This window comes from Schistocerca piceifrons, chromosome 3 (assembly GCF_021461385.2).
Source record: "Schistocerca piceifrons isolate TAMUIC-IGC-003096 chromosome 3, iqSchPice1.1, whole genome shotgun sequence".
Taxonomy (NCBI): Eukaryota; Metazoa; Arthropoda; class Insecta; order Orthoptera; family Acrididae; genus Schistocerca; species Schistocerca piceifrons.
This window is the reverse complement of record NC_060140.1, coordinates 621,477,971-621,493,135: the sequence shown is the minus strand read 5'-3', so window position 1 is coordinate 621,493,135 and position 15,165 is coordinate 621,477,971. Positions and strand designations below refer to the sequence as shown.

Here is a 15,165-nt window from a genome sequence, read left to right as displayed (position 1 = left end):
GATCTTCTGGGCTCAAAATTCTTCTAAATGGTCGTCCTCAAAGAGTTGATTTTTAAATGAGAGTCAAACGCTTAGTGATTTAAGAAACTCATCATACATTCTCCTACATAGTTCATCTTGCGTAAAAGGAAATTTGGTTTGAATGTAACATTTTTCAAACCACCATTCCCAATATTTTCCTGCGACCTGTTAGAAATAGGTTTGTTTTAGTAGTTGGAAGAGAGCACCAGATAATAGGTGTCACCGCGCTTACGCAGCTATAATGACGCAGGAAGCCCATATGTTCGTACGTGTAAAACATTACAAGATCTTACATTATGTCATAAAAGAAACAAGACATCAGAGGATACTTCATGAGCATTGGAATTTTGTGAACCATACTAAAATGCATAATTCGGCTTAAAATGCACATTCATATGTCCAGATTTGTACCAGTACAGTATTATCTCATGTTTGACTCTTTATTATAGCATAATGGCATACATTCACTTGAAATGCAGCAAACATTTGAAACTAGTCAATAGTGTGAAATTAAACACTTTGTTTCAAATAAAGCACAAAAGACTAATGAAAGCCAAATCTCTTTAGCAAACCAACAAAAATAGCTTCATTGTACTGCAAGGCGATTAATGTTTGACTGTCAGCAAGGTGGAAATAAAACCTAAAACTAATAACATATTTTGTTGTTGTTGTTGTTGTGGTCTTCAGTCCTGAGACTGGTTTGATGCAGCACTCCATGCTACTCTATCCTGTGCAAGCCTCTTCATCTCCCAGTACCTACTGCAACCTACATCATTCTGAATCTGCTTAGTGTATTCATCTGTTGGTCTCCCTCTACGATTTTTACCCTCCATGCTGCCCTCCAATACTCAATTGGTGATCCCTTGATGCCTCAGAACATGTCCTACCAACCGATCCCTTCTTCTGGTCAAGTTGTGCCACAAACTTCTCTTCTCGCCAATCCTATTCAATACTTCCTCATTAGTTATGTGGTCTACCCATCTAATCTTCAGCATTCTTCTGTAGCACCACATTTCGAAAGCTTCTATTCTCTTCTTGTCCAAACTATTTATCGCCCATGTTTCACTTCCATACATGGCTACATTCCATACAAATACTTTCAGAAATGACTTCCTGACACTTAAATCTGTACTCGATGTTAACAAATTTCTCTTCTTCAGAAACGATTTCCTTGCCATTGCCAGTCTACATTTTATATCCTCTCTACTTCGACCATCATCAGTTATTTTGCTCCCCAAATAGCAAAACTCCTTTACTACTTTAAGTGTCTCATTTCCTAATCTAATTCCCTCAGCATCACCCGACTTAATTCGACTACATTCCAATATCCTCGTTTTGCTTTTGTTGATGTTCATCTTATATCCTCCTTTCAAGACACTGTCCATTCCATTCAACTGCTCTTCCAAGTCCTTTGCTGTCTCTGACAGAATTACAATGTCATCGGCGAACCTCAAAGTTTTTATTTCTTCTCCATGGATTTTAATACCTACTCCAAATTTTTCTTTTGTTTCCTTTACTGCTTGCTCAATATACAGATTGAATAACATCGGGGAGAGACTACAACCCTGTCTTACTCCCTTCCCAACCACAGCTTCCCTTTCATGTCCCTCGACTCTTATAACTGCCACCTGGTTTCTGTACAAATTGTAAATAGCCTTTCGCTCCCTGTATTTTACCCCTGCCACCTTCAGAATTTGAAAGAGAGTATTCCAGTTAACATTGTCAAAAGCTTTCTCTAAGTCTACAAATGCTAGAAACATAGGTTTGCCTTTTCTTAACCTTTCTTCTAAGATAAGTCGTAAGGTTAGTATTGCCTCACGTGTTCCAACATTTCTACGGAATCCAAACTGATCTTCCCCGAGGTCTGCTTCTACCAGTTTTTCCATTCGTCTGTAAAGAATTCATGTTAGTATTTTGCAGCTGTGGCTTATTAAACTGATTGTTCGGTAATTTTCACATCTGTCAACACCTGCTTTCTTTGGGATTGGAATTATTATATTCTTCTTGAAGTCTGAGGGTATTTCGCCTGTTTCATACATCTTGCTCACCAGATGGTAGAGTTTTGTCAAGACTGGCTCTCCCAAGGCCGTCAGTAGTTCCAATGGAATGTTGTCTACTCCCGGGGCCTTGTTTTGACTCATGTCTTTCAGAGCTCTGTCAAACTCTTCACGCAGTATCGTATCTCCCATTTCATCTTCATCTACGTCCTGTTCCATTTCAATACTATTGTTCTCAAGTACATCGCCCTTGTATAGACCCTCTATATACTCCTTCCACCTTTCTGCTTTCCCTTCTTTGCTTAGAACTGGGTTTCCATCTGAGCTCTTGATATTCATACAAGTCATTCTCTTATCTGCAAAGGTCTCTTTAATTTTCCTGTAGGCAGTATCTATCTTACCCCTAGTGAGATAAGCCTCTACGTCTTTACATTTGTCCGCTAGCCATCCCTGCTTAGCCATTTTGCACTTCCTGTCAATCTCATTTTTGAGACGTTTGTATTCCTTTTTGCCTGCTTCATTTACTGCGTTTTTATATTTTCTCCTTTCATCAATTAAATTCAATATTTCTTCTGTTACCCAAGGATTTCTACTAGGTCTCGTCTTTTTACCTACTTGATCCTCTGCTGCCTTCACTACTTCATCCCTCAAAGCTACCCATTCTTCTTCTACTGTATTTCTTTCCCCCATTCCTGTCAATTGTTCCCTTAGGCTCTCCCTGAAACTCTGTACAACCTCTGGTTCTTTCAGTTTATCCAGGTCCCATCTCCTTAAATTCCCACCTTTTTGCAGTTTCTTCAGTTTTAATCTACAGGTCATAACCAATAGATTGTGGTCAGAATCCACATCTGCCCCTGGAAATGTCTTACAATTTAAAACCTGGTTCCTAAATCTCTGTCTTACCATTATATAATCTATCTGATACCTTTTAGTATCTCCAGGGTTCTTTCATGTATACAACCTTCTTTCATGGTTCTTAAACCAAGTGTTAGCTATGATTATGTTGTGCTCTGTGCAAAATTCTACCAGGCGGCTTCCTCTTTCATTTCTTAGCCCCAATCCATATTCACCTACTACGTTTCCTTCTCTCCCTTTTCCTACACTCGAATTCCAGTCACCCATGACTATTAAATTTTCGTCTCCCTTCACTATCTGAATAATTTCTTTTATTTCATCATATTTTAGCCTTCCATAATTACGTGAACATATTTTAATTCATTTAACGTGAGAGCAATAAACGAAGAGGAAACAACAAAATCACTGAACATAAACACTGCTCTGGGCATCAGCGCCAGATTTACTATATTTCCGAACCGGGGCAATATTAAGTAGTGGCGTCCAGCCATACTTCTGTAACCAGAAGCAAAAGAAGGTACTACTCATACGCAACTCAAATGCGCATGCGCAAGAGCCTGCCCACAACTGCTCAAACAAATCTAATTTAAACAGTTGTCACGTCATGCTCACAGGAGTAATTTGTTGTTATGAAGCATTGCACAGTCATCCTAAAGCCTTTGACACACTTTGGTGTTGGCAGACGCTTGTATGAGCACTGTGTCTTCTTGTTGTATACGGCGCATTTCCTTTGCAACTTAAGTTGTTTCTGCCCCCTCTCGTTCATGTTTTGTTGCTGCAGTATTATTCTGCAATAGCGGGATACAGTAATATCCTTTGTTGGAGTATTGGTTCCTACCAGCCAAAATCAAAAAAATTTAACTGGAAACTAAAACAATGAAACATTCTCGGAATTCTAAACAATTCCCGGGTTTTTCCCGGATCTCCCGGTTGTTCCGGGTCGTATACACCCTGTAAATTTAAACTAAGCTTGCTGACTAATGCACACAACAAAGGTAATCTCTGAAAATTCCCAAAAATGTACATTTATTTGAGTTGATATACAATGAAATTTGGGTTGATCTGTTCATTAGCAGTAACTGTGAGTCACAAACATTGATTAGCTACAAAATGAGTTATTCACAACACTCATAACTTATGAAAATTTTCAAAAATATAGATTTGTAAGCATCTAAAAATTTTAAAACATAACATATATCTCATGTTATTATACAGTGAAATCAGAGAACGATTGTTTTGAACAATGATAGGCCTACTGTTTTCAAAAATTTTGAATGAACACAAATAAGTTTAAGCCTACAATGACTATCATGAAGAGAAGTAGAAAATGAACTCTAACATGGAACTAAAGCATTTCCAGATCCACACCCATTTTAACATATTTTATTCCTCTGTGTTTTCGTTACACACTGTATACTGCAAAGATACTTGAGAAAACTATTTATGAATTTAGAATCATGAAGTTCAGGAATTATTTGTGAGTATTTTACTCGAAATGATTCGTCATATGACACCAACTCTCTAATCATCAGCTGCTAATCTTATTTTGCAATAGTTTCAGTATCATAAATTTCTTTACCTTACAATATCTCACTATTGTTTTCCTCTACTACACACTGGGCATTGGTCACACTGATGTGGTGGAAATAGTGTGAACAAACAAATTAATGAATTACTACACTTTATAACTTTTTTGACACAATCAGTAAAATCTCCAAAAGAATAATATATGTGCAAATACACACACACACACACACACACACACACACGAGTGTGTCTGTGTGCAAGAGCGATGTTCGCTGGTGCATACAGAACAACACATAACTGGTACTCTGGTCCTGTGATTTCATTATGGACCAGATTAATTTGGCAATTAAGGACTTTGATCCAAATAACAACTGTACCTTTCAATACAACAATGAATCTTGTCATCAGATTTGTCTTGCATGTACCCATAGCCATCAATCAATTTTCAGTCATATACAAGGGCAATGTGAAACATTCTCAATCTGGTAGAGAAAGATTGTATTTTCTGATTAAAAACAAACATTTATTTCCCTGTGGCTGTGCCTTCCTTCTAGGTCAATAGACTTCATAAATTTTTTTCCAGTGAGCAGAGCCCATTTTTCAAGTGTGGTTCTGGAAGGTCTACAAAATACGTATGTCACAATCTTTTCACTGAACTCAAAATGTTTTCTGATCACAAATTTAATTAGATGTGGGAAAAAGTTGAAATCAAAAGATATCTGATATGGGGAAGACAGTGAATACTCCAACAATTTGTACTTCAAATCCCTTAGTTTTCTTGTTATCAGTGCACATTTGTAAGTAGATGCAAATTCCTGATGAAGTACAATATTATTATTATTATTATTATTATTATTTGAGTGCTCTTTCATCTCTCACTTGGGGTGGGGAGTCCACTTCTGATTTAGAGTAACAAGTCAGTGAATAAGAACTGTTCAATTCTTTCAAAAATTGAAATTTATTTTCCTGTTGGGTTCCATTATCATTTATTAAATGTGGCATCCATTTGCTGTAGATATTTGTCGGAGATGATTTTGGAGATGATTCTACATGTAAAATATATCAAAATCCTTCTCTGTTGTACCTTATGTCATCAGCTATCTTAGAGCTTCCACTGGCTAATTGCTCAGTATTATATGATGCACTTTCTCGGTGTTCCAAGCCTAGAACTTTCCAACTCACTCTCAAACAGCACTCATAAGATCCTGTGTAACACCTCAGCCTGCCACTGAAGCAGTCCCTGTCTGCACAATGATAATCAATGGCACATTCTACATAGCCTGGATGAACATACCACAAGATTACTAGGGAACTACCATTATAACAGTGTCAAATAGGACTGTTGATGTAGGCAAGACAATAAAATGAAAGGTGGCACTTCGTTAATCTCTGATAAAAATTCAGGGATCACTCAGTATATAAAATTTCAACACAAAGAGTATTTAACATAAGTTTTCTACTTACCTAAAATTCTTTTTGTACATTAGAAAACTGGCTGGTATACCAATGACGAAAGGAGTCGGTGCAAGTAATAGCTGAAATAAGTCAGTGCAGAGTCAGCTACAGGAATATGTTAAGAGACTAAGCATCAAACTACTACAACATTTGGTTATAACTTACTTGTTCAGCACAGCTCATACATGTTGGTAAGAGAGGTATCACAGGGAACATATACTCTAATGGGTAAATCATTGTTACAAATGCCATCACAGACATGGACAAGGCATTGTAATCTCGTGATTGTAGCACCAGCTGCAGGATAAAACCAATATTAGATTATATTCACAAAAACCACTAAAATTAAACAAACAGGGAACAACATTAGCATAGAGAATGCTATTATTATGCATTTGCATTTCTTGATACCTAATTTCAAAATCAGGGTTTCAGAATATACAATAAAAGCTACAACTGATGCACTTTCCTCCAATGTGTCTGGTAATTTCTGAGATGTAAGGTCATAGTTGCAAGTTAAATTACTGTTATTTAACACCTGATGTGCTGCTACAGGATGCATCCCCAAAAGCACTGTATTGTATGATGGCGTGCTGAATAGTAATGCCTTCAATTTTTTATGTGAAAGCTCTTAATGCTTTTTAAATATAACACGTGTTAATCAAAATATCCACGGGTGTGCTGCCGGTCTATAGTGTCCAACGGGCACAATATTTCGGCGATCATACATGTCGCCATCATCAGGTGAACTGACGGACTGAGCTCCTGTGAACGTGCCGGCACGGAGATCTGTGCGCTATGGCTGCTCAGAGGGAACTAGGTTCGGTTGCCGGGCGGCCGATTTAAATACCCTCCGCCCGCGGCGAGCTCCCTCCGCCGTCTGCACCCCGCGCCACGGCCATTCGTGATCTGAGGGAGCGCTCTGAAATTGTTGTCTTACCGGCTGACAAAGGCAATGCTACAGTTGTTGTCTCCCATAAGGACTACACTGATAAGATGCAGAGCCTGCTAAATGACGATTCCTACCGGAAGATCAGCGTTGACCCTACAAAGAAGGTGGAGAACAAGATGAGGGCGCTTCTCAAGGACGCAGATTTACCGGAGGGTGACGCTAAGAAATTGTTACCCCAAGGTCCGGTACCACCTAGACTATATGGACTCCTGAAGGTTCACAAAGAGGGGGTACCATTACGCCCCATTGTCAGCAACATCAGGGCACCTACATATTTGTTGGCCAAATACCTGACGGGAAAATTAAGTCCTTATGTGGGTAAATGCCCTCATCACATCCGTAATTCCGTGGATTTTGTTAAACGCCTTGATAGCTTCAGGTTGGATGAGTCAGATATCATGGTGAGTTTTGACGTTGTTTCATTGTTTACGAGGGTACCCCTGCGAGAGTCACTAGAATTGATTAGTCAGAAGTTTGACGAGAAGACCACAGAACTTTTTAGGCATGTCTTGACTTCCACGTATTTTCTTTTTAATGGAGAATACTACGAACAAACGGAAGGAGTCACCATGGGTAGCCCACTCTCACCGGTGGTAGCAAATTTGTACATGGAGAACTTCGAGGAGGAAGCCCTGTCGTCATCCGTATGGAAACCTACTTGCTTTTTCCGTTACGTGGACAACACGTTCGTCATTTGGCCACATGGTATGGACAAACTCCTTGACTTCCTTACACATCTAAACTCCATACACCCCAACATCAAATTCACTATTGAGACTGAAACGGAGGGTAAATTACCTTTCCTTGACGTCTTGGTGAAGAGAAGGGCTGACGGCACCCTAGGTCATGGGGTGTATCGGAAGACAACGCACACTGATCTGTATTTGCACGCAGACAGCTGCCACCATCCGTCACAGATGAATGCAGTACTTAAAACTCTAGTACATAGGGCACGCACTATCTCTGATGCAGAGAGTCTACCCCAGGAATTGGAACATCTGAGAACTGTATTTCGAAGAAATGGGTACTCAGAGTGGCAGATTCAACGTGCTCTCCGCCCACCCACTGCAGCACAACCTGTTGAGACAGATGAAGTCACGAGGGAGGAGGTAGGCACTGCATTTATTCCATACACAGGCGCACTCTCGGGGAAAATAGCCCGCATTCTGAAGAAACACCGGGTCGGAACTGTGTTTTGTCCTCCAAATAAAATTCGTGCACTGGTGGGGAGCGCCAAAGATGACCTCGGTTTGAGGAAGGCCGGCGTGTACCAGATTCTGCGTCAATGTGGCAAGTCGTATATTGGTCAGACGATGTGTACCATCGAGGATCAATGCCGTGAAAACCAGAGGCACACTCAACTGATGTATCCAAGCAAGTCGGCGGTCGCTGAACATCGTTTGTCGGAAAATCACGCCATGGAGTATGACCGCACGAGGATTCTGGTACAGACGTCGAGATACTGGGACAGCATTGTTAGAGAGGCCATCGAAATATGCACCAATGATGACCTCATAAACCGTGACGGTGGCTATAATCTTAGGAAGGCTTGGGAACCAGCGATTGGGTCAATCAAGAGTAAGTCGAGCAAACGTATAGTTGTGACGACCACGGCGGACAGAGCCATCACACCGACGTCATCTCAGACGCCGTCGCAATCTGTTCCACCGCGCGACTGTGGCGCGGGGCGCGGACGGCGGAGGGAACGCGCCGCGGGCGGAGGGTATTTAAATCGGCCGCTGTCGCAACCGAACCCAGTTCCCTCTGAGCAGCCATAGCGTACGGATCTCCGTGCCGGCACGTTCACAGGAGCTCAGTCCGTCAGTTCACCTGATGATGGCGACATGTATGATCGCCGAAATATTGTGCCTGTTGGACACTATAGACCGGCAGCACACCCGTGGATATTTTGATTATCAAAAAAGCCGGGAGAAACTCAAGAATCACATAACACATGTTATTAACATTTTACATCTTTATTTTTCATATCTACATATTTGCAGCCCTCTGCAACTAGAGGACTTCAAATTGAAGCATGTAACATGGTGGTGTGTAATGTAACTATGTCAGTGCGTTAGAAACAGCAAGCTGTAATCAAGTTTTGAATTTGAAGAGTTCATCCACACATGGAGCGCACTCTTCTTCAGCATGACACCTAAGTGCTGTGACTTCAGCAACAAATCTGATGCCTTGGGTTCATTGTCATTTATCATCCTCCATACAATCCTGACTTGGGCCCATTCAATTTTCAGAATTTAAAGAACACATTTGAGAACTTCACTTTGATAGTGATTAAGTTGTGCAAGAAGAGGTGAGGGTGTGGCTCCATCAACGATGTCAAAGATTCTACAATGACGACATCAACAAGCTGGTCTCTCATTGGGAGACATGTGTTCATCACCAGAGTGATTAAGTTGAGAAACAGATATGTAGACATGAAGAATAAAGATACACAATGTCAATAATGTTTGTTTTATTTAAAAGCTTTAAGAGTTTTCACATAAAAAATTTGTAGGCATTGCTTTCTTTCGTTAGAAAACAATATTCTTTTTTTTCATGTAGAGAGAGTGCAAGGGTCAATTACCAGTTCTAAATTTAGATTACCAAATGATCTACCATTGGGGAACTATTAGACACAATAGAATAATAGTACAAATACGAACAATAGCTCAGTGCAGCTTTAAAGCCAAAGCAGTTTAATCACAATAACAGATGCCAGCCTTACAACATCAGAATTCATTCAGATGGCATGATATGATGACAATATTATGAAAAGTGTAGGCTGATACCCACCATGTAGAAGTAGAAGAGATGCTGAGTCAAAGACAGGCACAACAAAAGACTGCTAAACATGTGGTCTTTCGGCCAAAAGGCCATATTCTGTTTCTGGCCTCTGAGGATGGACTGTGAACAACTGCACATAATGGGAGAAGCAATCTGGGTGGTGGGGGTAAGGAGGAGGCTGAGGCAGGGAGGGGGAGGGATAGAAGGGTAGGGTCAGGGAGGCTACGGTGTTGCTTGTGGGAGCACGCAGGGATGTAATGGGGACCAGACAGGGCAACTAGGTATATTCGGATAGCTAGATGGGAGGAGGAGGGGTGAACGGGGTGGAGCAGAGTGGAAAAGGAGAGAAATAGAGGAGGGGGAAAAAAGACTGAGGGAGTGTTAGTGGAATAGCAGGCTATCTGCAACTCAACATTTCCCCTACACAGTGAGTAGCAACCAATCCTTTTAATAATACTGTCAATACTCCATCCTAAATTTTCCATTGTTTGGAAAGGCGTGATATATAAGATCATAGTCTGGTAACATTTATAACTACTTTTGCTTGCCACAAGCCACCGCAGGATGTATAGTAAAGCAGTCACTATTTACAAGAATCATTTTCCTCCTTTGCTTCTTGACTTGTACTTGAACATGGGTTCTTGGAACACTGTGGGAGCTAGGTTCTCTTGAATATAATGCCATTCTTGCAAAATCCCCTATAGGAATCTGTTGAGTGTCTCTGTTATGGTCTGAAACATCTCTTTTTCCAATCTTTTCTCTGCCTGTCTCTCTCTCTCTTCTTAGCGAACATAACCAGGTAAGAGTCTCTGGTCAGCAACCATACTCAATAATTGGCTCCCATTCTCACTATAGATGTGTTCCTCTCATCCTGGGGTCCAAGTGACCTGCCTATCCTCTTTAAACTTCCCCCCTCTACACCTCTCCCCCATGATGAAGAAACTAATAGTTCCAAAAATTAGGATAAGGTCTTCAGCTCTACTTTTGCAGATGTCTATTGGTAATTCTAAACATTTCACCCTCCTCCAACAGGTAAGTACTGGCCAGCAGTTCTGTCTCATATACATTAGTTTTCTAAATAGAAGTTTCCTTTGATACTACTGAATCCAGGGAATAAATACCTACCATAAAATAGGCAAGAAAAAAGATTTGCAACATGATTTACTTTCAAAATGCAACAAACATATTTTTCTTGCCCAATGTTGACACTGCATTAATTCCATGCTTCTTGTTGTTTACAGAAACAAAACAGTCTAAAGATAGATTTGTGACCAAAGTTATAAAAAACAGAAATCCTGCATAGTCCTCGGATATTCAGTCAGATGACGTCATCTAATACCCAAGAACTATTCAAGATTTTCCTACACTGGAAAAACCTAAAATCACAAGCAGAAAGAGAAATGAATGAAATGTGTTAAAATAAAAAAAAATAAAAATCTGTTGTACCTTGTAAGAAACAAACAGCCCAATTAACAATTCACAAATTTTATGTAGGTGCTGTTGAAAAGCTTTTGGGTAATTTAGAAACTGCATTATATAATTACAAACCTGTCATTATTCTTTATTTTAAAAAGCACTTTGCTCAGTTTTATGATCATCATCACCAAAGAAAATTCCACTGCGAAAAGTGCTTAATACAAGGCATCTTAAAAAGAAGAGACCCATATTCTTACAAGAGAGAATACTGGACAAAATCCCAAAAAGAGTCACATAAACACTTGTATGGAAAAAAATACTTGTTGAGATATGGACCACAATACTTGCGTCAAGAATATTTGGTACAAAAAGGTGGAAGCTATCTTTCTGCTGACATTCATTGCTCATTTTTTGTTTGTGATTGTATTTAATCCTCTGAGTGTGATGATGTTGGTAGACAAAGCACTTATAAACTTGCATGCACAGGGATGGCAGATATAGCGCTTATAAACTTGCAGGCACAGGGGCAGTTGTAACAAAGACAGGGGATCATGGTAGACTTCACTCAGGTCACACACTAGATACGGCAGAATGAGTTAAAGATGATTCTGAAACAAGTGTGTGAAGAAGTGGAAGCACAAATCATATTCTAAAGGGGTAACTGCACTGACCATTCCTTATAGTGTCAACAGGGGCTATCATAGGATAAAATGATCCATATCTTAAAAATGCATTTGTTTATGAACACGTATTTAGAGAATCTTTCTTTCAGTTTGTGAGCAGTACTATCTCTGCTATCTCCTGTAAGAATATGGGGCACTTTTTTTTAAATACCCTGTATGTACTATGTATGATACTCAGCTAATGCTTATACAACTATAATCTACATCTAGTCTCAATAGAGTATTACTCAACAGATATGCATTTTTTGTAATTACATTTTCTTTTGGGACAGATAAGCTGAAAAACGTCTTAAGACTGTCCAAAAATTGTTTGTCAAAACAACGAATAAGTATAGCTACATTATCATAGAATTCATAATTCTTACAGCCCCAGTAAAAATTAGACCCTTGAGACAGAAATGAAACATTAATCAGCAGAATAGACACCCAGGGTACATTTCATGTTCTGAAAGTACCTTAGGTTAGCCACTGCAGCCAAGACAATGATGAAAATGAAAGCTAAAAAGTTATTCTAGACTGGTGCTTATTAGCTTCGTGGAAATTATTCAGGTGCAATTGCATGGTGCTTATAAATTGATACATTCTGTTGCACTGTCATTAATATTTCACAGCAACTTACCTTATTCTCAAGAAGTATGAGTGTAAGGACTTTCACACATATATCAACACCCAATAATTCTAATGGCAAATGCAATGGAAAGTCCACCAAGGAAAAGCGTGTGTGATCAGGAAGAGCAAATACGAGTGGTGGACGAATGCTTGGTGACAAGACTTCCACCTGTGAAAACAATATAAAGAAAGCATCTGACAAATTTAATGTGAAATTGCAGTAGTTGACAGTATGTCAGTAAAATCATTTGAATAAGCATTACTCAATGTGTAATTATTTCAGTGCACTACAAAATTAGATGCCATACCACTGATGGAAGTAAAGGAGAAATAAAGTTGGTGAAATCAGTTATCTTCCTCACTATCACTATCATTTTACACACTCATACAGAACATACATAACACAACAGTTTATATGTTTAGTGTCTCAGACAGGAACACCACAACTTGTAAGTAGAACAACTTCTCTCATTTTTATCTTGGACAAAGATGAACTATTTAAAAGCCATGTATTACATCAAAAGCAGACTGCTTCTTATGGATTATTACTGTTCTAGTGTTTAGTACAGTAACTTCTCAGAAACACAATTAACCTTAAAAGAATGCAGAATATACTGTCAATATACTTACGAGTCTGAAGAGTATCCATATTCACAAAAGAGAATAAGTTCAAACAGAACCCATGATTTCCGTAACTGTGACATAAACTGTTCATACTGAGATTTCCAGAACTGTGATGTATACTGTTTGAACAGTTCAGGTTGTGTTCAAACACAGCCTTAGCCATAATAAAACATATCATGATACAGCATTCTCATGTAATTTACAACTAGCTAGTAACATAAATACTGGCTTTTGATGGTTTAACAGTCTCATTGATTTTCATAGTTTTCTGCTGTGTTGACAAGTTCCGTTCGCATTATTTTCATTACTAGCCCATGCATCTTCTTCAGGTGGTCTTATGCACTTTTGTTTTATAGAGTTCAACCATAATTTGTGTATTGTGTGGAGTATAATCTTGAAATTAGTTGCACAAAGATCAATTTTGATTTACATGCTCCAAGTTTCTATGGCAACATAATTAAGGAGTCCATGAAAATATGGATGCCGTAAAAGCTTATGAACAGGGATTGAGAATTCAATTCAAGGAAGGTTTGAAACCCAGTACTCAATTTATCAATGCCTTAAGTCTAGAGCACATATATATTGAAGGTGTACACACACTACCCTTGTGTGAAACACTGCAGTCCACAGACAACTTTAGGGGCAAACACCATATGATCCATCTAGGTAATAAGTTGTAACTCCAAACAGACCTTGGATACTAATCAAGCAAATGCCTTGTTGCATTCATGTTGCCAAGATTAATCTCACTGTGTTTGACACACTGTCTCTTGAGGATGCTTGCATGTTATCTCCACCATGTAGTTTCACTATCAGTGTAGGACCATTTCCCACTTGCAAGGAACTGGGTGCTCCACAGAAAGCTTTGGGGATTACATTTGATATTTTGATTTATGCAAGTAATGGTGCAAGTGTTAGTGTAGAACAATAGTCATTATACTTAATCATGTCTAGGGCACTTAATACATATGTTGGTGAATTTTTGGATGCATGATTTTCTTGCTGGAGAAATACTTGTGTCTGTACCAGCTACTTAAATTGTGCTCCTGTACTTAAACATGCAGCCACTGTGCAGGGATATTTACAGGATTGCCTTAAGATAATAATGCAACTACTATGTGAAAATAGTAGTTTGATACCTGTAAAAAATAAATAGCCCAGTTCAAGGAAGTTCTATACTTGGGTGCAAAAGTCTGTAACAGGGTGCTGATAGACAACAGGCAGAGAACTGAGAATTCCAGGATAATCACAAACAAAGTACAAGAATACTTTATCAGCTGCTCCCATACTTCTGACAATACTAACTGAGAAACCCAGGGTAGTCCATCTCCTTCTCCCTCCTCTCTCTGTCCATGTTTTTTCCCCCTTTCTTTACCCACTTCCTCCTCCATCTCTCTCTATCCATCAACCCCATCTTTAGGATGATGATCGGTTCTAACCCCATAGTGTTTCTTTCCAGATAGTTAGTAACATGTGTACAAAGTTTGAATGAAATCATTCTAGGGGCTTATGAGGAGAGGTTGAACATATGTGTATGTCACATATGCATTGCACACATATGTCTGATTCTCTGCTCCTTTACACCACACAACCAAGAAAGGGCGTTAAATTTACCTGTGTTATTCAGCCACATGGCTTGATCTTATGTCACAAAACATGCTGACAAAATTATTGGCTTGCTGTGGTGCTTATTCTTGTACTTGGTTGATACAGTGAACATCACAAACAAGAGACAAATTGCACTTCACACTTTTGAAAGCAGTCCATATCAACTAACCACACGAAATAAATACCAATAGGAAAATTTCAAACATTTTTATATCACGCCTTCTCATTCACAATCCCATTCCTAGTGATAAAGGAGAATCTTACTCCAGCAGTATTATTATGCAAATAAGAAGACATGTGACCAGCAAATTTGGTTGAATTGCTCTAGGAGTTCCTGAGTTGTGCTTCCGTGTCATCCCCTTTCTTCCTTCCCACCCCTGCAGGATGTAGGTGATTCTTAACCCCAGAGTGCTTCTTTTCATATTGTAAGTAGCCAGTAATCACCCAATTCTTTAAAGAACTGAACCATCCTGTATAAAACAGTTCCAGAGTTCTGATTACTTTACAAATGAGTAAATGTGTTAAATATTCGATGTTAGGCCTGTAAGCAACAAAAAGTTTATAAAAGGTTTGAAATTATGATCAAAATTTTTGGAAGTCACTAACTGCTCTCATTGTCAAACACTGAATGAGT

At 39.1% G+C, this 15,165-nt stretch overlaps 1 protein-coding gene across 1 annotated transcript in view; it reads right to left on the bottom strand.

The window, feature by feature from the left end:
• LOC124788082 (MAP kinase-activating death domain protein) overlaps positions 1–15,165 on the bottom strand; it is a 593,942-nt gene that overhangs the window by 474,290 nt on the left and 104,487 nt on the right. Inside the window, exons 7-9 of the mRNA XM_047255179.1 lie at positions 12,310–12,468; positions 6,021–6,152; positions 5,865–5,935 (exon numbers count right to left, since the gene is read on the bottom strand). Coding sequence (XP_047111135.1) covers positions 5,865–5,935; positions 6,021–6,152; positions 12,310–12,468 — 362 coding nt within the window. The remainder of the gene's footprint in view (positions 1–5,864; positions 5,936–6,020; positions 6,153–12,309; positions 12,469–15,165) is intronic.